The 23,315-nt window shown below is 45.5% G+C and overlaps 1 protein-coding gene across 3 annotated transcripts in view; it reads right to left on the bottom strand.

The window, feature by feature from the left end:
- OTUD5 (OTU deubiquitinase 5) overlaps positions 1–22,970 on the bottom strand; it is a 200,194-nt gene extending 177,224 nt beyond the window's left edge. For all 3 annotated transcript variants that reach the window (XM_030194009.1, XM_030194011.1, XM_030194010.1), the window contains exon 1: positions 21,977–22,970. In XM_030194009.1, the coding sequence (XP_030049869.1) occupies positions 21,977–22,378 (402 nt within the window). In that variant the 5' untranslated portion in view covers positions 22,379–22,970. The remainder of the gene's footprint in view (positions 1–21,976) is intronic.
- Positions 22,971–23,315: the final 345 nt, after the last annotated feature.

Below are 23,315 nucleotides of genomic sequence, written 5' to 3'. Positions count from 1 at the left end.
AAGGTTGTCAGTCCATGAGCGCGCGAAATATACCAAAATGCCATTTTTGGGGTCTAATAAAATCCAAACACATTTATAAGACTGGCTAAAAAATTCAAATCCTGTACAGTTTTTGATGCTAATTCCAATGAAATACATTTTAACATTATGGATGCAAAATCCAAACAAGTTGACTCAAAGTGTGCATCAAAATTGGTCGCGACTCATCGGAACATATTTGGACCAATAATCAGACCGCAACAACTTCCATGCAAACAAAGATACGGACTTGAAATTTTGAACAAGCATTATGCTTGTGCTGGACATAATACTGCCAGATTTGCAACTAACCAGCATCTATAACCACCCTGCAGGATCTCTTCAAAGTTGGCACTGTCAGCGCAAATGGTAAAATGTACCAAAGTTCAAAGCCAATTATTTAAAAAGAGTTTGCCTGAATCAGCTTGTGAACAGTATCATCTGAAAGAGAAAACTGTGCTCTACAACACTGATATGTTTTTGTTTTGCAATGCCACCATTAAGTAGATATTTACTCAGGTCAAAGTATGTTATATTTAGTACGCTTGATGCGCTAATTTTTCTTCATTTCTAGGAAATTTATTTATTTTATTTATTACATTTGTACCCTGCTCTTTCCCACATACAGCAGGTCCAGTGCGGCTTACATTGTAAAAGAAAGCATCTTACATGGTAAAGAATACAGTAAAAACAAGGAAATGTGGGAACAGTATTATAAATTGTGATTATCATAACTACTTACATTATGAAAGGCATTACAAAGGACGTAATGAACTAGAATAAGGAAGGTAGACAAGGATATGATAGGTGAAAGGGAAGGAGAATGGGAGGGAAATGGTAAAGGATGGAGGGAAGAAGATGAGAGATTGAGTATAACATTGGGGTCAGAGTAAGCGTCGACGTCTTAGTAGGTGATCTGGTGGAATTAAGCTGGTCCATTAGGGTAAACTTGACTTTAACATTTTCCTGAAAGGTAAATAGTTATTAATAGCTCGGATGGGTCTTGGGAGAGCATTCCAAAGTTGACTACCTAGAAAGGAGAAACTGGATGCATAGTATGTTTTGTACTTGACACCTTTGCAGTTTGGGAGGTGTAGATTGAGGTATGTTCGCTATTACATTGTTCTATTTCTAATTGGGAGGTCAATCAGGTTGTTTATATAACTGGGGGATTCTCCTAATAAGATCTTATGGATAATTGTATGGAACTTGAAGTATATTCTCTCTTTGATGGGGAGCCAGTGAAGCCTCTTTCGAAGGGGTGAGGCGCTTTAAAATCTTGACTTTCCAAATATAAGTCTGGCTGCCGTGTTCTGGGCAGTCTGGAGACTTTTCAGGACTTGGGATTTACATCCAAGGAAAACACTGTTGCAATAATCAACCTGAGTGATGACTGTGAATTGAACCAGGTTCCGGAAAGTGTCTTAATAGTCGCTTAAAAGTATTGATATAATTATTTATTCATTCGTATTTTATTCATTGATTGTCCAATCGTTTATTGTGCGCTGTTATGGTGGATTGGAAACGTTTGTGAAACGTCAGTTGAACAGAAAGATGCTTTCATAAGCTTTATGTATCCTCATGGTCCCGCTACTTCATTTTATTGGCCGGTAAGACGCGATACTTGCTGGATCCCAGAACAACTTATCATTGATGTTATTCCAGCTCCATCAGTGACATCATCTGGTCGGCAATATAGTTTCCCTGAAACCGTTCTCTTGCAGATCAATGATGCTTTCAGAATGATGAAGTAACTGAAGAAGGCAGGCTTGGGAACCTACAGTAAAGAAACCCACAATCAGGCTTGGGATCCTGCAGTAAAGATACCCACCCATGGCTGTTACTGCATGGCTATCGGGCGTGGCCCCTATGGCGATGGGGATGCTGGTTTCAATGTGATAACCAGTAATGGCTCAGCCATCATGGACCACCGCAATACATCGCGCACACAAAATATAACATAATTTGACCTGAGTAAATGGCTACTTAATGGTGGCATTGCAAAACAAAAACATATCAGTGTTGTAGAGCACAAGTTTCTCTTTCAGATGATACTGTTCACAAGCTGATTCAGGCAGACTCTTTTTTAATAATTGGCTTTGAACTTTGGTACATTTTACCATTTGCGCTGACAGTGCCAACTTTGAAGAGATCCTGCAGGGCGGTTATAGATGCTGGTTAGTTGCAAATCTGGCAGTATTATGTCCAGCACAAGCATAATGCTTGTTCAAATTTTCAAGTCCGTATCTTTGTTTGCATGGAAGTTGTTGCGGTCTGAATATTGGTCCAAATATGTTCTGATGAGTCGTGACCAATTTTGATACACACTTTGAGTCAACTTGTTTGACTGGATTTTGCATCCATAATGTTAAAATGTATTTCATTGGAATTAGCATCAAAAACTGTATAGGATTTGAATTTTTTAGCCATTCTTATAAATGTGTTTGGATTTTATTAGACCCCAAAAATGGCATTTTGGTAAATGTTGCGTGCTCATGGACTGACAACCTTTCAGAAAAGGGGGTCTAGATCTGCAACTATTGCAGTCAGAGACCTCAAATTCTTGGAAATTAACACCTGACTCGCGCAACAGATAAAATCTGAGCAAAATTGGAGAACATGATGGTGGGAACTTTTTTTAATTTTAGACCACTTGGCATGGAATGACCCCTCAGGCAGTTGAAAGAATGCAAATTCTATTCTCTCAACATTCAAGCCATGAGGGCCAGGGACTGGAGGCTGAGATGTAGAAGAGAACCCTCATTCTGGGTAATGAGGGTCGGAAAACACTCCAATCTCCAAGGTTCTGAGGATGACAACGCCAGAAGAAGTTGGAACCAAATCTGTCTCGTCCAATAAGGTGCAATGAGGATCATGGTTCCTCAGTTTTGCTTCAGTTTCAGTACAGTCTTTCCTACTAGAGGGATTGGAGGATAAGCATACAGAAGGCCTTTCTCCCAATAAAGGAGAAAGGCACTGAACACCAGCCTGCCGTGTGACCCAAGTCTAGAGCAGTACTGATAGATCTTATTGTTAAGATGCATGGCAAAGAGATCCACTGACCAGGTATCCCACTCTCAGCAGATCTTGCAGGCAACACCTATACAGCGAGACCATTCGTGAGGTTGCATCATCCTGCTCAGTCCGTCCATCTGACTGTTGTTTTTGCCTACCAGGTGTGTGGCTCTGAGTATCTTTGATGTAGATACAGAAGAACAAAGCCTTCACAGTTCACCAAAATGACAAAAACATAGCAAAGGTGACTAAAATAACCAGAGATGTTAAGTTACAACTATTTATTAATATCCAAGACTCTACACAGGCCATGTTTCTGCCTAGTAGGACTGCATCAGGATGGTGGTAAAAAAAATCCACCTGGTATTAATATCATCTCTATGTGAACAAACGTTGTTGAACTTAGGCACGTACACCGCTTTTCACTACAGAAAAAAAAAGAATCTCGGACCAACCTCAAAATCGGCCAGAAGCCATCGCTCAAGATTATCATTGTGTCAAGCGCTGAAGTAAAATGCAAACATGCTCTGAGTACTATGCCATGGTTGATGGCCCACTACCAACATAGGAGTAGCGTGATCAGCAAGGCAGAAACAGAAGGACAAGGAATATTAAAAAATAAAACCTTTTATTCTTCAGGACCCGACACAGCACTGTGACAGTGAGCGAACACTGACCTTAAGTGGCCTTACTCATACCGCATCCTGCCCTCTCTACTGCAACTTCCTGTTTAGTGTCAAAACAGGAAGTTGCAGTAGAGAGGGCGGGATGCAGCAGAAGGAAGTCCATGGAGATGGCCTAACTGTGAATCGCTGCCGGCTGTAGGAACCTGTATATGAGACCCACGGGAGGGAGAAAGGGAGGGGAGAAAAGTGCTAGCTGGACCCATGGGAGGGAAAGAAGAGGTGGGGGGCAGGACTGGACCCATAGGAAGAGGGTGATAGGGTTAGGTCTGGGGCTGAAGGGAAAGGAGAGAGGTGTTGGGAGGGGGAGGAGGAATGAGGGGGAGCAGCGGCTGGAGGGAAATGAAAGAGGTGCTGGCTGGACCCGTGGGAGGTGTGAGGGGAGAGGTGCATTAGAGGGGGCTGTGAAGGAGCACAGCAGGGGGGAGGGGCTCCTTAGATAGCTCGGGAAGACCCAATCCCGCTCTGCAGATAACACTGGGGGATCCCCTTCCCCCGAAGATAGCTCAGGGGACTCCTCCCACTCTTTATTTTTTGGCTATTGGGCTATTTTCAATGCTCACTCAAAAAAAAAAAAATTTGTACACTGCAGGTTGCTCCTTGGAGAGAACCCTGCTAACAACCTTAACGGCGACCAGAACTGAAAGCAATACTCACAGTCGCATCATGGAGAAATACAGAGGCATTACAATATTTTTGGTCTTACTCAGCATCCCTTTCCCAATACTACTGTGGCAAATCTTTGGCAAACTCCTAGCCTGAGCCTGCAAAAGAAAATTCATATGCCAAGAAGCAAACAGAGCCCGCTCCCAACATACTGGAATAAATTGCGCAAAGACAAATATCCAATTGCGATGATGCCGCAATAAACAAGCCTGGTTATATCGCTTAAGACGGGTTAAACCTAACCCCCCCCCCCCCCCCCCCCGTAACTAAGTATCATAAAGGTACTCCATATGCATTTTTTATTTCTTCTCACCCCAAAAAAACTTCCTACACATTCTATATAACTGCAAATCTTTCTGCAAGAGACAAAGTGGTAAAACTTGCAAAACGTAAAGCCAACAAGAAAAAATCACCTTTTTAAAGAGATTAATCCTACCCGTTAATGATAAAGGTTAATGGCTCCATTTTTCAAATTGAAATTTAATATCCTGTAACAGCCTGTCTACATTCAAACAATGGTAAAATTATGTATCTTACCTGATAATTTTCTTTCCATTAGTCTGTATAGATCGACAAGTGGGTTATGTCAATCCACCAGCAGGGGAGATAGAGAGCAAACTTTGACTCCCTATATATGGTCACGTGCAGTCACCAATTCCTCAGTATGCCGATACCAAAGCCCATGGACCTTGAGAAATTCTCCTGTGACTGCCAACTCATTAATCCTATAACCGCCGCAGCGGGAGGAACTGAATTGATTAATTGGCCCTGCCACCACAAAAGCGGGAGGAACTCAACAGCTCATTGAAACAGATTCGCCCCAACTCCAGGCAAATCAGGGAACTTACACTTGTTGAAGTTGAACTTGACTCGAAGTAGAAACTGAACCTGACGTAGAAGTTGAAGGTGCCTCTGAAAAACCATAAACACCAGTAAACCAATACACCACCGTTTTCTGGGCGGGGATATGGATTGATCTATACAGACTAATGGAAAGAAAATTATCAGGTAAGATACATAATTTTACCATCCATAGCGTCTGATAGATCAATCCATAGACAAGTGGGATGTACCCAAGCAGTACTTACCCAGAGTGGGACTCAGAAATGCCAAACAGCAACACCGAGGCGCCGAACGCCACATCAACCCCTTGCGGCCCTGTCCAGGTGATAGTGTTTGCAAGAGGTATGAACTGAAGATGAAGACGCCGATCTACAAATGTACTCCAGAGAGATCGATCTCAATTCTGTCATAGAAGCCGCCGAGGTTCCCATAGAATGAACCTTCAGATGCACCGGCGGTAATTTCCCCGAAAGAATGTATGCTGAATCCATAGCTTCCTTGACCCCACGATCCACTGAAGGGCTGGAAGACTTGTGACCTTTGTGAGGCCCAGCAAACAAAACAAAAAAGATGATCCGCTTCCCGGACATCATTTGTCACCTTCAAGTATGCGACGACACTCGCTTAACATCCAGGCATTGAAGGACGAAAAACTCCTACGTATCATCCTCTGCTCAGCACGAAGAGAGGCAGAGTTGTTAATTCACATGAAAATAAGACACACCTTATTCAAAAAGGAAGGTACTGTGCGTATAGAGACCTCCGCTGCCGGGAACTGCAGGAAGGGACTCTACCAGACAAGGCTTGACGGTCTGACCCTCTTCTCACCAAAGAAAGTACAACCAGAAACCCAGACTTCAGTATCACAAACTTCAGCGAAATTTGAGAAAGAGGCTAAAAAAAAAAGGCTTCTGTACTGCTCGCAGGACCAAGACAAGATTTCACGAAAAGATAATCGAACTTAGGGGAGGTGCCAGCTGGTTATGGTGGTTAAGAAGCACACCATAACATGGACGAGAGAGAAACCCTTCACCTGTCCTCTAAAGCAGGCCCAGGCCGCTACCTGAAGTCTAAGAGAACCCAGAAACAGTCCCGTTGGAGACCCTCCTAAAGGAAGGTCAAGATGGAGGCAGCTGACGCCAAAGCGGGAGAATGGATCCCGCTGCACACCAGGACTCAAAGGTGCACCAAACTCTGGCGTAAGCTGTTGGTGCGAAGCGCCACCTCACTCTCCCCATAGTGGCTATGACTCGATCCGGACAACTCTTATGTCAGTCGAGTCTTCCCAATAGTCCGGCTGTAAGACCAAATGGTAGTGGGCCCTGAAACGCAACTGGTCCCTGGCACAAAAGACCTCGACGTGAATACGCAAAGGCTCGCTGAACAAGAGCCGCATCAGATCCACATACCACAGGCTCCTGTACCAATCTGGGACCCCAACGTAACTCGCCCCGGGTGCAGGACCACCCGTCTCAGACTCCTGTGCAACATAGGCCAAGAGGGAAACACATATAGAAGCTGTTCCACAGGCCATAGCTGAAGGAGGGCATCGATTCCCAGAATCTGAGGAACCAGGCCTCTGCTGAAAGACCATGGAACTTGGAGCTGACAGGAGTTGCCAACAAATCCATGGTCGGCAGACTCCAGCGACTCGTGAACCATGAGAACACCTGGTCTGAGGGCTGCCACCCTCCCAGACCGAACACATGCCGACTGAAAAAGTCAGCCTCAACATACAGATATCCTGCAATGAGTGCTGCCGTCAGTCGCTCCAAATGCTGTTCCGCCCAAAGGCACCAGTGCCTCGCTTCCCTGACCAAGGGAGCGGTCCTGATTCCTCCCTGCCTGTTGACCTAGACCACCACCGTGGCCTTGACGGACAGGACCCGCACTGACATCTGGAACAACAGCTGCAGAAAGTCTTGGAGAGCCAGACGAATCATCCTCAACTCCCAGAGATCGAAGGGCCACTGCGCTCCAGCGGGCCTAAATTCCTTGTGCCAACCATCCCTGGCAGTAACCAACCTGACGAAGTGGCATCCGCTGTGACTACAAACCACGCGAGCGTTGTCCGGGGCATGCCCAGACCGAGAGAGTCTGTTCGCAATTCTATGACACTGGGAACCAACGGCTGAGCAGAGAATGCTGTACTGGCCTCCCAGGTTCGCGACGCTGACTTGGGAAACAAGTTGGAGCCCTAAGCCTGCAACTACTACTTCCCCGCCTCTGGAAGACAGACTCTGCCTACCTGAGAGTCGAAGATCACTCTTAGGCACTCCAGAGAGTGTGAAGGACTTAGCCGACTCTTCTCCAGATGGATAATCCAACCCAAGGATCGCAGTAGGGAGAGAACCCTAACCATGGCTCTCACACCTTCCTCAAAAGATGGTCCCGGACCAGCCAGACAAGTAGGTAAGGGAGCACTGCCTTGACTTGCTGAGAACAACCACCAAGACGACTATCACTTTGGAGACGATCTGAGACGCTGTTCCAGCGCGAAAGGGAGGCCCTGGAGCTGAAACATGGGGTCCGGACTGCAAGCGGAGATAACGCTGAAAAAGGAAATGTGCAAATAGGCTTCTGCTTGACCAGAGCTGACAGAAATTTTTCCCTTTCCTTACGGTGGCCAAGACCGACCGGAGGTACTCTATCCTGAAGTGACTCACTCTCAAGGCCCTGTTGATTCCCGACATCGAGAATAGGCCGACAGAAACCTCCTGTCTTTGGCAACCAGCAGCGACCTGTGCCACCTTGTACCACCAGAAAGGGCCCGACAGAGCCGATAGAAAGAAACTGCCCAGAGACAGCTGGACTGCCGCGAACTTGTGCAGCAACTTGCAAGGAGAGGCCAAGAATAAATTCTTCAGTTGTAACCGTTCCGGATGACTCCGAGGAGCCAATCGTCCGTCGCTACCCTGACCCACTCACCCAGGAAGGAAGACAGCCGTCCTCCGATGAAATCCGGGTAATGAGCCAGGTCCCCCAAAAAGGCCACGAGCCCTAGGGGTAGTTCAGGTAGCATTACCGCCGAAGCGACGGTCTCCACGAAAAGCCTGCTGGCTGACGCTGCTAGAAATAGAGCGTTATCCAGACGATACCGGAGGGCTCCTCGAAAACAGCCCCTGGAAGAAACCATACGAGAAGTTGCCCTGTTCCTGACCTCTGGGAGCCGCTTGATTCCTTTGGAATCTCCCAGCTTCGACACTATCTTATCCAGCTCTACTCCGAAGAGGAGCTTAACCGTGAAAGGTAACTTGCCTACAGCCCTTATAAGTCGTGTCAGCTGCCCCATGGCAAAGCGAAGGCCAACAGCGGGCAGAAACGACTAAGAAAAGTTCCTTAGTAGCAGCCCGAAGGCTCCTATAGCCGATCCGCCACATAGACCCAACCTATTCTAAGGTTGGACCAGCCGCTATTAGCTCTCACACCGAGAAAGCTGTTGCAAGGGGGTAAGGCTAGGCCCGACCACGTAGGAGCCGCAAACAGCCGCCTACTACACCAGGAGGCTGTACAAAGATCCATTGCAATGCGGCTTCTAACCTCCTGAGAGCGGTGCTGCCTTCCATGGGCAAAGCCATTCTTAGTCCCTGTATGACAAGAGGTTCCATGGTAGGAAGGCGGGAAGACTCGCGCTATCCCTCAAGAAGGGGAACAAGCGCTGCATGACCGTCGCGACCTGAAGGGCAGCCTCCTGAGAAACCCCAAAGCCTCGCCATAAGAGCCTTCAGTGCCTCGAAAGGAGGAAGGCCCTAGGCGGGCGCCTGGTGGCCGATACAAAAGACGGCAACTACTACTTCCCCATAGTAATAGGGGGAATCGAACCAGTCCCCTTCTGGTTACAAGACCTACCGAGGAAGACCCACCATGAGGTGCTGAGATTCCCAGAATTTTCAAAGCCCGCACAAGGCGAAAAAGGTGGGCAGGAGCGGAAACCTCTGCTCCATCTGAGACCTCACGTCCTCCAGCATGTACACCTGAGCGCTGGGAAACCTAGACCTGCTGCCCACATCTACCTCAAAAACCGCAGACTCCAGGTCTAGATACAGGGAGCTACCCTGGGGTGCTTGTGAGACCCGCAGAGCTCCTATCAACCCAGGGAGACCCAGCCCTTAAAGGCGAAAAACCTGGTGCCTAAAGGCACGCAAACCGGGAAAAGAGCTTCATGCTCTGCACCCACAGCAACACCGTCTCTGAAACAGCTGAAGAAGCAGAGACACGGAGGTGCACGAAGCCAAGATGGCACCCGCTGCTTCGGTCCGAGAAGGCACCACGCGGCAAGCAAAAGCGCTCCTGTTTAACTTAGGAGCTTTCCCTGAGCCGCCCTGTTCCGAAAATTAGCCATCACAAACTAGGAAAAATACATTAGGAGTCGCCATCGGGAGACGGGCGGCTATCGCGGAAGGAGCTCCGCAACTAGCGGCAAAAGGGGGGGAAAGGCTGGCAACGCCGAAAAAGGCCGCGCTTCTCCCGTCGGCGCTTGACCGCGGACAGGGGATACAGGCGCCGCACCATACCTTCCGGAACCCCCTCCCGCTTAAGCTTTCAGTACCTGAAAATCCGGAGCTGCAACGAATCTGCCCGAGTGAGCAAACAGCTGTTCCTCAGTTTCTGGGTTTTTTTTTTTTTTTTTTACTTCAACAGGAGAAAACTCACGTTGCGCTGGCTCCAGCGGGAGGGGGAAGAAGGGAGGGACCTGGCACCACCAGGTGTCACTGCTCGATCCCAAGCCTGGGAGAGCCCTCAACCCCGGGGGTTAACTCAACTACACCTGCAAAACAGGAGAGAAGACCCACCAGTGCTCAACTACACCTGCAAAGTAGGAGAGGAGCCCAAATCCAAGCTCAACTACACCTACAAAGTAGGAGAGGAGACCAAAGCAGAGCTGCTGAGTCTTGTGACCATTCCCTGCTAGATAGAGAGAATACTGAGGAATTGGTGACTGCACGTGACCATATATAGGGAGTCAAAGTTTGCTCTCTATCTCCCCTGCTGGTGGATGGACATAACCCACTTGTCTATGGATTGATCTATCAGACGCTATGGAAATATACTTTGCATCTCCATAGACAGCAGCACCCCAAGACAACAAAAAGAGCTGCCCACCCACTTCAATGAGAAGGGTCCATGCCATCCAAGACCATGTATCCCTTCTTCATGCATGGTCTGATTTCTCCTGATTTAGTTTAATGCCTGAGAAATCCCCATACTCAGTCATAAACTCTAACAATGCAGCAACTGAGGTAGGGGGATTTACTACATGGGCCAGCAAGTCATCAGCAAAGGTCGCTATTTTAAAAGTATCTGCGTCTTGATCCCTCTGAATGTCACAGATCTACAATAGAGGTGATAACGGGCAGCCCAGTCTGGTACAACTTATAGTCATGTTTATGTCTATGGACCAATCGAGTGGGTCATTTCTATGGACATATGTTTGCATCTTGTCTACTTTTGCCAGTTTTCATTTACTTCCGTTGTTAGCATGTCTATGAGTATGTTCACCTTTCTGTATGTCTTTTCTTATGGTTGCGTCCCATTTGAAATATATTCCTTTGACCTACTGCTTATGCTCTACTGGATCGTTTTCTAGCAGTGCACTTCTTTCATAAATATATACTCAGTATAACTTTTCATGTACATTTAAATAAATAGTAGGATTAAAATTTAACTGTATGTGCTTTTTTTAATGCACATGTTCTAATAATCATTCTATTGTGGGCAAGTTACCCTTATTTCTTCATATTGTTTTTGTTTCTTTTTATTGCTTGTTTTACTTATGTCATACCTTGTTTTTAATTATTAGTTCATTCTTCTAATATATTAATTTTGATGTATAATTCATGTGTATGGTTCAGAGTATGTTGTGCTTTTATATGTTTATCTAGACTCCTGAAGCAAACCTTTGGCCGAAACACAGTACTGTGTCAAGTCTCCAATCATCAAACATTTTTTATTGAACTTTTGAAGTTTTCCTCGTTTTGCCATTGGATAGCCAGAGTCCATTCCCCACTGGCTTCTATTCCAGGATTTCTCTGAATGTCACAGATCAAGGGGTATAAAGTATGAACAAACAAAAGAGGTGATATCGGGCAGCCCTGTCTTGTACCACAATGTATTTTAAAAAAGGGGAGAAAAGCAATCCATTCACCCACACCTTTGCCTGAGGTATACAAAGCACCGATCACATCCTGGAAATATCCACATATCCCATATGCACCCAAAACCCCAAACAGATAATCCCACACTGCCCAGTCAAAGGCTTTTTGGCATCAAAACTTATTAGCATGAGGGGGAGCGGACTAACTAGATACCAACTGCACATTCCTAGTGCATTCCGCACATTCCTAGTGATATTACGGCCTCGCACAAAATCCACTTGTCCGGAAGAATACGAGACAGATGATTTGCTAAGACTTTACCAAATCATTTGGCTTCAAAATTAAGCAGCAAAATTGGCCTATAGGATTCTGGTTTCTTTAAGTTGCAACTAGAGAGCTACACAGGAACAGGGTTAGTGTGAATCCCGCGGTTACCACGGGGATTGATCTGGATCCTGCAGGGATCCCGTGGGAAAAGACTTGGGTCCTGTGGGGATGTACTTGGGTCCTGCATGGATCCCGCAGAAATGTAGGCACTCCCTGAACGTACGGTCTAGTGGCCTCTTATGGGCAGGAAAAATCCCCCTTCTTTCCTGCCCGCTGCTACTGATCCTCTTACTACTGCCATTTCTTTAAAATGGCCACCGAGACTTCAAGTGGCAGCCTTTGCGACACTTCTAAGATGAGACAGTTCCTTGTGACAAAAGGGTTGGAACACATGGGATCACTTCTCCACATTCTCCCCAGAACTGGAGTACATGGGGGACTGGGAGCACAACAGGACCTTTGAGTCCTCCCCCTCTCCCTCCAAAGAACTCAGATCTCCGGAACAACCAGATAAGTTCTACAGTGCCGAGACCCCAAAACAGGGCCCCCGTCAATCAATCCTCTCAGGACTCCCCACCAAGAGAATGAGGATGAGGGTAAGGACTAGGATTAGTCCCAAGAGGTGATCTGTGCAGGGCCCGCTTAACCATCTGAGTCAGGCACTGGAGCCAAAAAAACATCAGGGCCCCTACTGACTCCCCCCCCCCCCCCCCCGGCAGAGGGACCTGGAGTGAACAGGAATGAAAGCGCCCATCACACGATCAAGGATTTGTCCTCCCAGGTTAAGTGAATTGGCAGTTAGAATCTTCTCTTCTCTCTCAATGTGCTCTGGAGCCAAAAAACCATCAGGATCCCTATGGGCCCCCCCCCAACTGCCCTTGCAGAGGAACCTGGGGTGGACAGGAATGAAAACGCTCATCACACGATCAAGGATTTGTCCTTCCAATCTGAATGAATTGGCAGTTAGAATCAAGGAGGTTAGACTGAGAACGGGAGATGAGGTGAGCCTATCTAGCCCATTATATGGGCTGAAGCCAGTAGGTGGAGCTTACTAGCCATAGGCAGAGCTTGCTACCATTTTCACTCACCGAAAACAATAGCAAACACCATTAAAAACAATATCAAAAGATTATTAGAAATAAGGGACTGCCTATGCATGGTTCATCTGTAAAAAGTCAAAAGCTGTTCCAGTTGGATAGGCAGTGCCTTAAAAGGTGAAGGACAAAAGATCTTTTTCTTTTTTTTACTTCTTTGACAGCTTTTTAATTTATTTGAAAGCTTCCCATCTGTAGATATAGATATCATGAAATAACGTAACACTTTGTTTTAGCCTACAATACCTCACAGTTCTATGCAGGTTACATACAAAGAGACTGGACAAACCAGGAATTACAGCATAACATTATCATCAATTAAAACTAATATATTCATTTCCTTCCATAAAACACCTTAAAAAATATGGTAGCTGGTAGAAACAGCAGTTATAAACTCTCTATTTTGTGCTCATTTTTCTATACTGTTCTATCCAATACAGATGGCCAAATTTCAGTGAGGATATCCTGTTGCCTGATGGGTTCGTTTTAACTGTTGTTGTAATCTGCCTTGGGAAGCCTGGTGTAATAAAGATGGAATATATTGAAATTAAATGGAAGTAAAATTAAACTCTCTTTTCATTGGGGCACATAGAATCACATCTTCACTTCATCTGTTTTGTAGAAGTTTACATGTTAGATAAACAAATGTATTATTTTGTGTTGAGCATGTCAAAATAAAAATAAATATTGTTTCGTGTAGATCTCTTTTGTTTAAACATAACTAAATGGGTTAGAAGTCCCTAATGCAGTCCACTGGTTTTCTTATATTTTGTTCTTGTGATGACTTATACTGTGCCAAAACTGAAAACTCTTTATCTCTTCTATCTGGTAGATAATAAAAGGAGCTCATTTTGAACACCATTCACCCTAAAAGGCTGTTTTGTGGCTGTACATGAGGAATTGTGATATTGAATAAATAAGTACATGTCTTTGCTCCTAGTCATGCATCCAAAGGTTATATAATCTTTTCAAGAATGCCGCTTAATCGTTTAACTTATTAGTGGAACATAACCACAGAGGCATGGTATGGTTGCATTTTCAATACGGTAATACTAGAGCCCAGTTAAGGAACAAGTTATTGAGTTAATCTTCACTGGACCAAACTTGCTTTGCTTGTGCTATCATCATCCATCTGGATAGGCAGTCTTAAAAGGTAGAGGATAAAGGATTTTTTTTTTTTTTACATTTATATCACACATTAACCCAAGTAAATTCGGGTTCAATGTGGCTTACATTTGAAAATACAGTGAGACAGAATAACAGAACTCAGTTATATAATAGGAACAAGTAGATGAATATGCCTGAAATGTTTAACAAAGTTGAGATTAGCATATATACCCAACAGGGAATCTGAAAGTCTGACCTTTAATGATGCCGAATGTTCAGAAATCATTGTCATAAATATAGACAGTTATACAAATATTATCATATACACACACCAGAACAGGCACCCACACACACACTGCAAAAGTAAACCATCTTCTACAGAGTACATCCAAAACTCAAATTTTTATTTTCTCATTTCCATCTTCCAAAATTCCAGATAGCAGATATACAGATCAGTAGGACCCAAAGCAGCCCAAAACAAGTAAAGTCAGAAACAACACAGTTTATACCTAATTGTTCAACCACCCTTAGGATTCACCTTTGAGTTTAAAAAGCAAAACCATGTGCATGGAAGGACTGGATAAACAAATTAAAACAAAGTTTAAAGCAAATGACCTTAATATGTAATACTTGGTAGCTGGGACAGGGATAAACTTTGTCCCCCTGTCATTCTCTATTCCCGCACCAGATTTTCCCGATTCTCAAGCAGTAGTTTTAAAATTCAAATTAAGCGTCTCTCTCCCCCATGCAGCATCTCTCCTCCCCATAAGAGGGGGCTGTAATACATGGGATTGAAGGTCAGCTGGGGATGGAATGAGTGGAATGTTTTGGCTGTAATTATGTGGTGATATTCTCTGTTATGGGAAACAGGGAAACAGGCTAGTTGTTTAAGGGATGCCAGCACCTCTGGGAAAGGCACCTTCACCTCTAGGAAAGGCACCTTCAACCTGTGCAGGTCTGGGAGAGTTATTCTCTGTTATGGGAAACAGGCTGGTTGTTTAAGGGATGCCAGCTTGTGCAAGTCTGGGAAAGGCACCTCTGTTTCACACTATAAAAGAGGGTGGAGCACTGACCTTCTTTAGAAGCTTGCCTGAACGTAAGGGACGCCTGGTTCAGTGATGTCCCTGCAATCTCTGAGGAAGAGCTAGTGCTTCCCTGGTGGTCTTCCCAGATGCTGACTGAATTGCAGGTGCTGTAAGTATCTTGGTGTATGTGTTCACATATGTATCACCAATAAAAGCGATATACCGCATATTGTGTCTGGTGGCTTTTGTGTTGTCATAAGCACAGCGCCCCCTAGTGTTACAGGGGCCCAGATCCCAAAGGCCCTCAAGGTCCACTCCCTGTGGCTATGCCTCTCCCTCCCTCCTACACTGTCTGGCGTCTCTCCCTCCCTTCTCTCTCATTCCCCGGTGTACAATACCTTTTCAGAACTCTTCTCTGCTGCAGCGGCTGCCTCTGGCCTGTATCGAGGTCAGAGGGGAAAGGCTCAGTGCAGGTCGGAGGCAGCCTGTGAGTAAGACTGCCACTGGCACCGCAACAGAGAAGACGTCTGAAAAGGTATTGTACACCGGGGAGCGAGAGCGCTGTAGGCAGGGCCAGGACGGGAGGGACACTGGACCGTGTGTGGGGGGGGGAGGAAAAAGGTTTTGTCCGGATTCTTGGGCGGTCTAGATATCACAATTTTTCAGTGTCCGGATTCTCGGGAGGTCCAGTTTTTCCGAATCTGGAATTTTGGACTTCTACTGTAAATAGGATGGAGTTGGTCCAGAGGGCAGCTACTAAAATGGTCACTGGTCTTCGTCATAAAGCATATGGGGACAGACTTAAAGATCTCAATATGTATACTTTGTAAGAAAGGCCAGAGAAAGGAGATATGAGAGAAACATTTAAATATTTAATGCACAGGAGACAGTGGTGAATTCAGGAATGGCCTAATGGTGGAAGTGGTGGAGACCAAAAAAGTATATGAATTCAAGAGAGCTTCGGACATGTACATAAGATGTCTAAGGGAGTGATAGGAAGAATAGATGGCATGGGTGGGCAGACTGAATAGGCCATATGGTCTTTATCTGCCTACATTTTTCAATGTTTCTGTGTTTAAGGTAGAGAAAAATACTGGATTGTTCCAGGGAGCATCTTCCTTTATGCTGGCTGTGTCACTGGCAGAATTCAGTTTTCTCTACCTTCACCTGCTGGTAGGAAGGGATAACACCCACTGGTTCAGAAAAGTGGAGTTGGCACTGACAAATATGACTTGGTGAATGCTGCTTGAGGTGATAATTTGGTTAGTTTATATATCTTCAAAATTATGGACATTTGTAAAAAGGACAAGAGGTGATGGGAGAGGGGAAAGAGGAGGAGATAAAATGAAGAAAATAATGTAAGTAAATATGTAAGTGTTCTCAACAGTTATATGAGGAAACAAAATTGGCAAAGATTTGCTGAGATGTCTTTTGCTGTTTTTCAATAAAGACAAATATGATCTAATTTTAGTCATTTTATCAAAGTATCCCTTTTGAAAATTAAATGCTAATGCAGTAGTTTCATTCCAATTACTTAAATCAAATTTGATCACGTTATTAGAACTATTGCCAAGTTGCCCCAACATTGTTACCTCAAGCACCAAACACTGCATTCCACTGAGGCAGTAGTTCTTAACCGGTGTGTTTCGTGAGCACCTGGCCATGAGTCCAGGGCAGAGCAGAGCTACTGGAGAGAAAGCCTGCTAAGCCTGGTTTGCTGCCTACATAACCTGGGAAGAGGCACAGCATTAGGGTTAGTGTAGCTATGTCTCCTGTCCATTCTCCCTCCCCAGCCACTGAACAGTACAGCTGCAGTTTGGAAGGGGGGAGGGAATGGAGAGAGATGCTGGACCATAGGGGTAGAGGAGAAAGACAGGGAGATGTTGAACCATATGGGTAGAGGAGGAGAGAGAAGGGGGACACAGATGTTGGGCTACAAGTGTGAGGGGAGAGAGGAGAGGAGATGCTGGACTACAAGGGTGTAGGGAGGGAGAGAGAGGCTGAGATGAGATGCTGGACATGGTAGAACCATGTGGGAGAGGCCATGGGGGTTGTCAAGGAGATGAGTGAGAGGAGGATGGCGAGTACAGAGGGTAGAAGTGTAGTAATGGGAGAGTGGGTGGAAGAGAAAGGAATAGGAAGCAATGGAAGAAGTTGCTGTTACAATTGTACCCCGCGCTTTCCCACTCACGGCAAGCTCAATGCGGCTTACATGGGGCAATGCAGGGTTAGGTGAGTTGCCCAGAGTCACAAGGAGCTGCCTGTGCCTGAAGTGGGAATCAAACTCAGTTCCTCAGTTCCCCAGGACCAAAGTCCACCACCCTAACCACTAGGCCACTCCAAGTGAGACAGGAGAAATGTGAGAGGCAAGAGGGTAAGAGGAAGAGATGGAAAGTTCATAGGTAAGCGAAATATAGATGGAGGACTGAAGAATGAGAGGTTGAATCAAGTGGACAGACAGAAAATAAAGAAAGAAAATATATCAGAGAAAAATGAAAATAGGGAATGGCAGAAGACAGGATGAAAATTGAGAAAGAACAATGGACAGCTCCCACTGAAAGAAAGCAGAAGGAAGACAGGAAACAGAAAGAGAAATTGGGAGCAACATACTTGGAAAAATAAAATGCCCAGAAAACAAAAGAAGAAAAAAATGTTTCATTTTGAAATTTATTAAGTGAATATTTTAGCTTTGGGAAATGTGCATCACAAATGTCTTTGTATTTTGTTCAGTCCAGAGGAAATGCGTTTCTGCTTTTATTTCTCCCATACTGTGGTACATGCCTAGCTTGACTTCTTGGGGTTTCCAGTTCGATTTTTTTCTTCATATTTCTAATTTATAATCCCTTGTTCTATATTTAGTGAAGGTTTGTCTGTGCTTTTCATGTGACCAAGATGTAGTATTCTGTTTGCATGTCATTCCTGTGTAGTGATCTGTACCAGTCCCATTTGTCCTGTTTTATCAGTAGGCCCCGTATGATATCTGCAGTACTATCTACTAGGGTTCATATTGTCTGAATCATAGGAATTAGTGCTACTATTGTATGGTAGGCTTGCTACATGTATATTAAGTTAGGATGTTTTTAGGTTTTGTATTATTTCACAGTGCGCCTGGTAGTGGAGAGATTCATGGTGCTATTACTCAGATGCCATAAGAACCAGATTTTATATATATATAGATAGATAGACAGACAGACAGATAGTAACTTCCATGGAGAAATGTGCTAGTTCTAATCTGCTCCTGGAACCACTGCACTAAGGATGGGTCTAAAACAGCTTCCCCTCTTGCCTGTGCTTGGACCAGCTGCTCCATAAAACATTTATTTTATATCTAGAAACTTTGGTTGCCTAGCATTTACTGAAGTGACATTTATCCAAAGAATTTATATCTATAAAGATTCCACACAGCATTTGGTTTCCTGCAGAAATTTCATCCTATTTGACTCAATGCCCTCTTAACATTTAGCCCTACCACTCCACCAATATGATCCACCATATCAATGTGATATGTCTCCAATATGTCAGTTATTATATCTACCTCTTCATTCAATGCTTCCTCTCCCATCTTATTTCTTAGATTTTAGCCTTCACATACAGACACTTCAAAGTACAATTTTTGTTTGCATTACAAACTACCCAGCAGTTGAAAGATAATTTAAAAAGCTTTCAACTCTAGCTGACCTTTAGTTACAAGCACCTGAGCTACTTTTGCCTTTATGGCAATCTCTTTATCAGGATTCTCTGACTTCCCTGGTTTGTTTGTATTCTTCAGAGATACCTCATTCCTAACCATGCACTGCTTACTGAGCATTTGCTTTTCTCGGTGCTATAGATGAAAAACTGTTCTCTTTCTTGTATAATGTTGATGCCAGCAGCCAAGTTCCACTATGACTGAGTTGGAGCCCATCTTTACAGAACATACTTCCCTTTCCACCATGTGTCACCCCGTTTCTATCAAATGTAAAGCCTCTTTCCCTGATGCATCATCTCATCTATGCTTTGAAATGTCTCTGGAGTCCTGCAAGGAACAGTGGTTACAATCCTAAACAGCAATGGTACAAGACAGTCAGGCTTCCAAAACACAGAGGTGACAACCTGTGCATGGGAAGGCCAGGGACTCTCTTACCATAGTATCACTAACTTTGGTGGTTATAGTGATTATTATAAAATTCGTTAATAAAACAAAGGAGGAGGAACAGGGGTCCTTTTAACTATTAATTTTGAAAGAAGGTGAAGATAAGCAAGGCCTGAAATAACCTATTAGTGGAAATAGGAAGCGATCACTTTGGTAGATTTTTGGTATATGCTTGGGAGATATATAAAAGAGCAATAGGGAGATGGTTAAGAGGACCAACAAAAGGAAACAGGGAATGAGGCCTGGTATTGGGCTGGGTTGATAGGCATCTGCCCAGATTAGATATAAATCCCATCATTTACTGTGGAAAGCCAAAGCCTATGAAACTGAGGGAGGAAAGAAATTGTGACAAACTACATAGGACTTAGTCTCCTTATCTTACAAGAGCACCTTTTTAAAAAGCATTTTTATAATGCAGCACACTGCAAGAGCAAAACACAACAGTAGTACGAGTTCAAAACAAATGAATAAAAAAGCAAGCAGAGAGCCTGAATTTGCATAAACAGGAAAGGAAGAAGGATCCCAATAATATTATATATTAACTGCTGACAATAATACTAAGACTGGTTTTCAGGAGACTGCTAATATTAATAAAAGGAATACAAGTTAAAATATTTTTCTGCAAGAACAACCCTATAAATTCAGGGTAAAGCTGTATTTATTTGTGTATATAGGAAGAATGTATATATTTAATATAAATGCCAAAAGCAAAACACTTTATAATCATAGGATCTTTCTAATATTATCCTGCAAGCTGAGCTGTATTTTTAATATTGACAAAGGGAAATTGGATACAGCAGACACCTACAATACAAACTTTCAGGGAGACCTAACCCTAAAACTGATAGACATCCACTACTGATCCAGGAATGTTATATCCCATACAACTGATAGATACGAATCTCTAAAAACCTATTAACAGAGTTGGAGCTTTCTCACTAACACTTATAAGAGAAACAAGAGAGGGGGAAAGAGGAACTTATTATATTCCTCTCAATAGCTTATAGGAAGAATATAATTAATACTAACCAAATGAATCATAGGGAGAATACACCCTTTAAAATGGCCAACCTAGGATGCGGTCATTGTATCTATATTCCAGTGGTTCCAAACCTGGTTCTGGAGGCACACCCACCAGTGAGGTTTTCAGGATATTCACAATTAATATGCATGAGAGAGATTTGCATGCAATGGAAGTAGTGCATGCAACTCTCTCTCATGCATATTCAATGCGGATATCCTGAAAAACAGACTGGCTTGAGGTGCCTCCAGAACCAGGTTTTGGAACTATTGCCCTATTCGACTGAAGGGGGGGGGGTGGAGATTACAGTGAATATGAGAGAAGGTATCCTCTATTTCTCAAAAGAGGTTCCTATACCTGTAACACCAAAGGAAAGGAAACATCACCCCCCCAAGAGTGACCTATATTGCCTCTTCCTTAGCCTTTAACCTATCAATAGAGTTGGAGCTTTCTCACTAATACTTATAGGGGAAACAAGAGAGGGGGAAAGAGGAACTTAACTCAATAGCTTACAAGAAGAATATAATTAATACTAACCAAATGAATCATGCAAAGGAAAATACACCCTTTAAAATGACCAACCTAGGATGCGGTAATTGTATCCACATTCCAGTGGCTTCCAAACCTGTCGACAGATGATCTAAAGCCCTGCGCTGTTCCAAACAACGCTCTAAAAATAGCGCTGGAACAGCGCGGAGTTTTACCGCTCCTATGATCAGAAATAATTGCATGCAAATTCAATCACGCAATTCTCTCTGATCATAGGGTAGAAGTGCGGGAGGACTGTGCCTGAGTGCAATCCTCCCGCACTTGTTTGACAGGTCTGGGCTGTCAAAAGTCCTGACCTGTCAAACACAGGGGCTGGGGGTGCCTGGGACCACCAGACCCTAACTACCCCCGCCCCGAGATAAGCGAAACGGGGGCTGGAGGTCCCTTATATGGTGTGAAGCCTCACCCAGCACATCCCAGGATGCACAGGGCTGGGCGCCACCATTTTCAAGGTGGCGCAATTGAAGAGGAGGAAGGCCACCTCCCTCTTCTAACAAGGTAGGGGGATAGGGAAGGGCCACCAGGGACGTCTGGGGGATGCTTGGGGGGGTTGGGGGGCTGGAGACCCACTGGATCTGCAGCCCCCTCCCCCCCCCCAAACCTGTGTCAGGGGGGTCAGGGTACAGGAGGTGCACCAGACTTCCAGTCCCCTGTCGCTGGGGGGGGGGGGGGGGGGGGTTGGGGTTCCTGCAAGGGCTGCTGCATTGGGGGGGGGGGAATGGGGGGCCTGCTGGCATGCAAATGCAAGGACAGGGCTCACCATTCCTCCCCAATGGTCTGCAAACCCTAACGCCAGCTCTGATCTGCCATTAGGGTTTGCTACAGCCAGCAAGCCAATCTTTGGTACGCTGGTTGCAGATCACTGGGGAAGAATAGGTTTAGCGTGCATTTTGCATGCTACTTGCGCTAATAGCCCTGTTTTGCATGCATTTGCATGCTAGTTGCATTCAGAGCCCACGAGTGTGTTGTTTCACATACTCGGGGGCTCTGATCATGGAGCGGTAGCAAACGCAGGCGCTAGTATGGCGCTAACAGCCTCTTGCACCTGGGTTTGCTTCTGATCATCAGCCCACTGGTTCTGGAGGCACCCCAGGCAATCAGGTTTTCAGGATATCCACAATGAATATGCATGAGAGAAATCTGCATGCAATGGAGGTAGTGCATGCAAATCTCTCTCATGCATATTCATTGTGGATATCCTGAAACCCAGACTGGCTGGGGTGCCGCCAGAGCCAGGTTTCGGAATTACTGCCCTATTCGACAGAAGAGGGTTGGGAGATTAGTGAATGAGGGAAGGTATCCTCTATTTCCCAACAGAGGTTCCTATAGTTGTAACACCTTAGGAAAGGAAAGATCACACCCCCAAGAGTGACCTATACCGCCTCTCCCTTATCCTTTTACCTGCTCGGCAGTGGCTGGGTCCTGTGACTGTATGCGGGCGGCGGTCTCGTACTCGTCCTCGCTGTTATACCCAGCTCCCTCTTCTCGCTGTGGGCTGCCACCACTTACTCCCCCAGGCCCGATTCCGACTTGTTGTTGCTGCCTCCGCCGCTTGCTGTGGCCGGGTCCCGTGCAGCAGCCTCCGCCCACTCCCCCGTCCGCTCCGCCAGCTGCTGCCGCTCCTTCCTCCCGGGATGCCCAGCAGCGCGGTGGCGGCGAGGATCGAGGCCGGCTTCCCACGGAACTACCCACGACACCTCCACCACCACCCCGCCGCTCCGGTACCGCCTCCTCCGGGTCCCCGGGAGCTCCCCCGCTCCCCGCCGCTCCTCCCCCGGCTTTCTTTTTCGGGAGGATAGTCATAACTCCCCGGGGGGAAGGGGCCGGGGGGCAGATTTAGAGTGGGTCGAAAAAAGGGCGGGAGGGGGCGCGTGCCGTCTCAAAGCAGGTCAATTCCTCGTAGGTGATTGGTGGTGGAGGCGGCGGGTGAGAAGAGGCGAGCACCGGCTCGCGCGGGGGCAATTCCTGTAGCCAATTGGTCGTTTCTCCGGCCAGGTGGGAAGGAGTCGCGAGCGCCGCCTCGAGACGGTACAGTTGGTGGTCGTCTCGAAATAATGTTGGCGGAGGGTTGGAAGAATTATTCCTCGTCGGTTTGTAGACAGGGGTGAAGAGCAGGAGCGTGTGTTGCCTAGAGGCAGATCAGTTGATGGCTGACTCCAGTGCACGGAAGAGAGGTGATAAGGAAGCGCTTTCCAATTTCTTTCTTGGCTTCCCAAATGTTTAAAGGGCTACTCTGCAGTTGAGACCGATACAGAAAGGACGCCCTCTTTTATTTTTTTTCCTCCTCTTTCTTTCCCCTTTTCACTTTCTAGGAGTTTTATTTCATTTTACCCTCTTTACCTCCTTTTAGAGGCTTTCAGCTCCCAGCCTGGCAAAAAAAATGTCAACACATACAACAACCACAGCTGACCTGGTTGATGTCACTTCCGCGCGTGATAACGTCAGCACGCTCGACGACGATTTTTTTTTTTTTCCTATAAAACCACGTCCGGGGTTTCCCGGCTAAATTTCCGGTTTTCGGGACACGTCACATTATGCAGCAATTGCAAAGTTTTAGGATTGGCATTATGAAAAAAAAAATCCAATACACAATGTTGGCGATCACACTTTGAGTAGATTTCAGTAAGATCCTAAGGTGTTGCATGGTCTGCCTTCCCACTACCTCTTAACGGGTAGACTTTGGGTACACAGGCTAATCTGTGTGCATTCCGATACCCTTCCTAACAGGACTGTCTCCAAG

This window comes from Microcaecilia unicolor, chromosome 2, assembly GCF_901765095.1.
Source record: "Microcaecilia unicolor chromosome 2, aMicUni1.1, whole genome shotgun sequence".
In the NCBI taxonomy this organism is placed as follows: domain Eukaryota; kingdom Metazoa; phylum Chordata; class Amphibia; order Gymnophiona; family Siphonopidae; genus Microcaecilia; species Microcaecilia unicolor.
The sequence above is the reverse complement of the archived record's forward strand: the minus strand, read 5'-3'. Positions and strand labels throughout refer to the sequence as shown.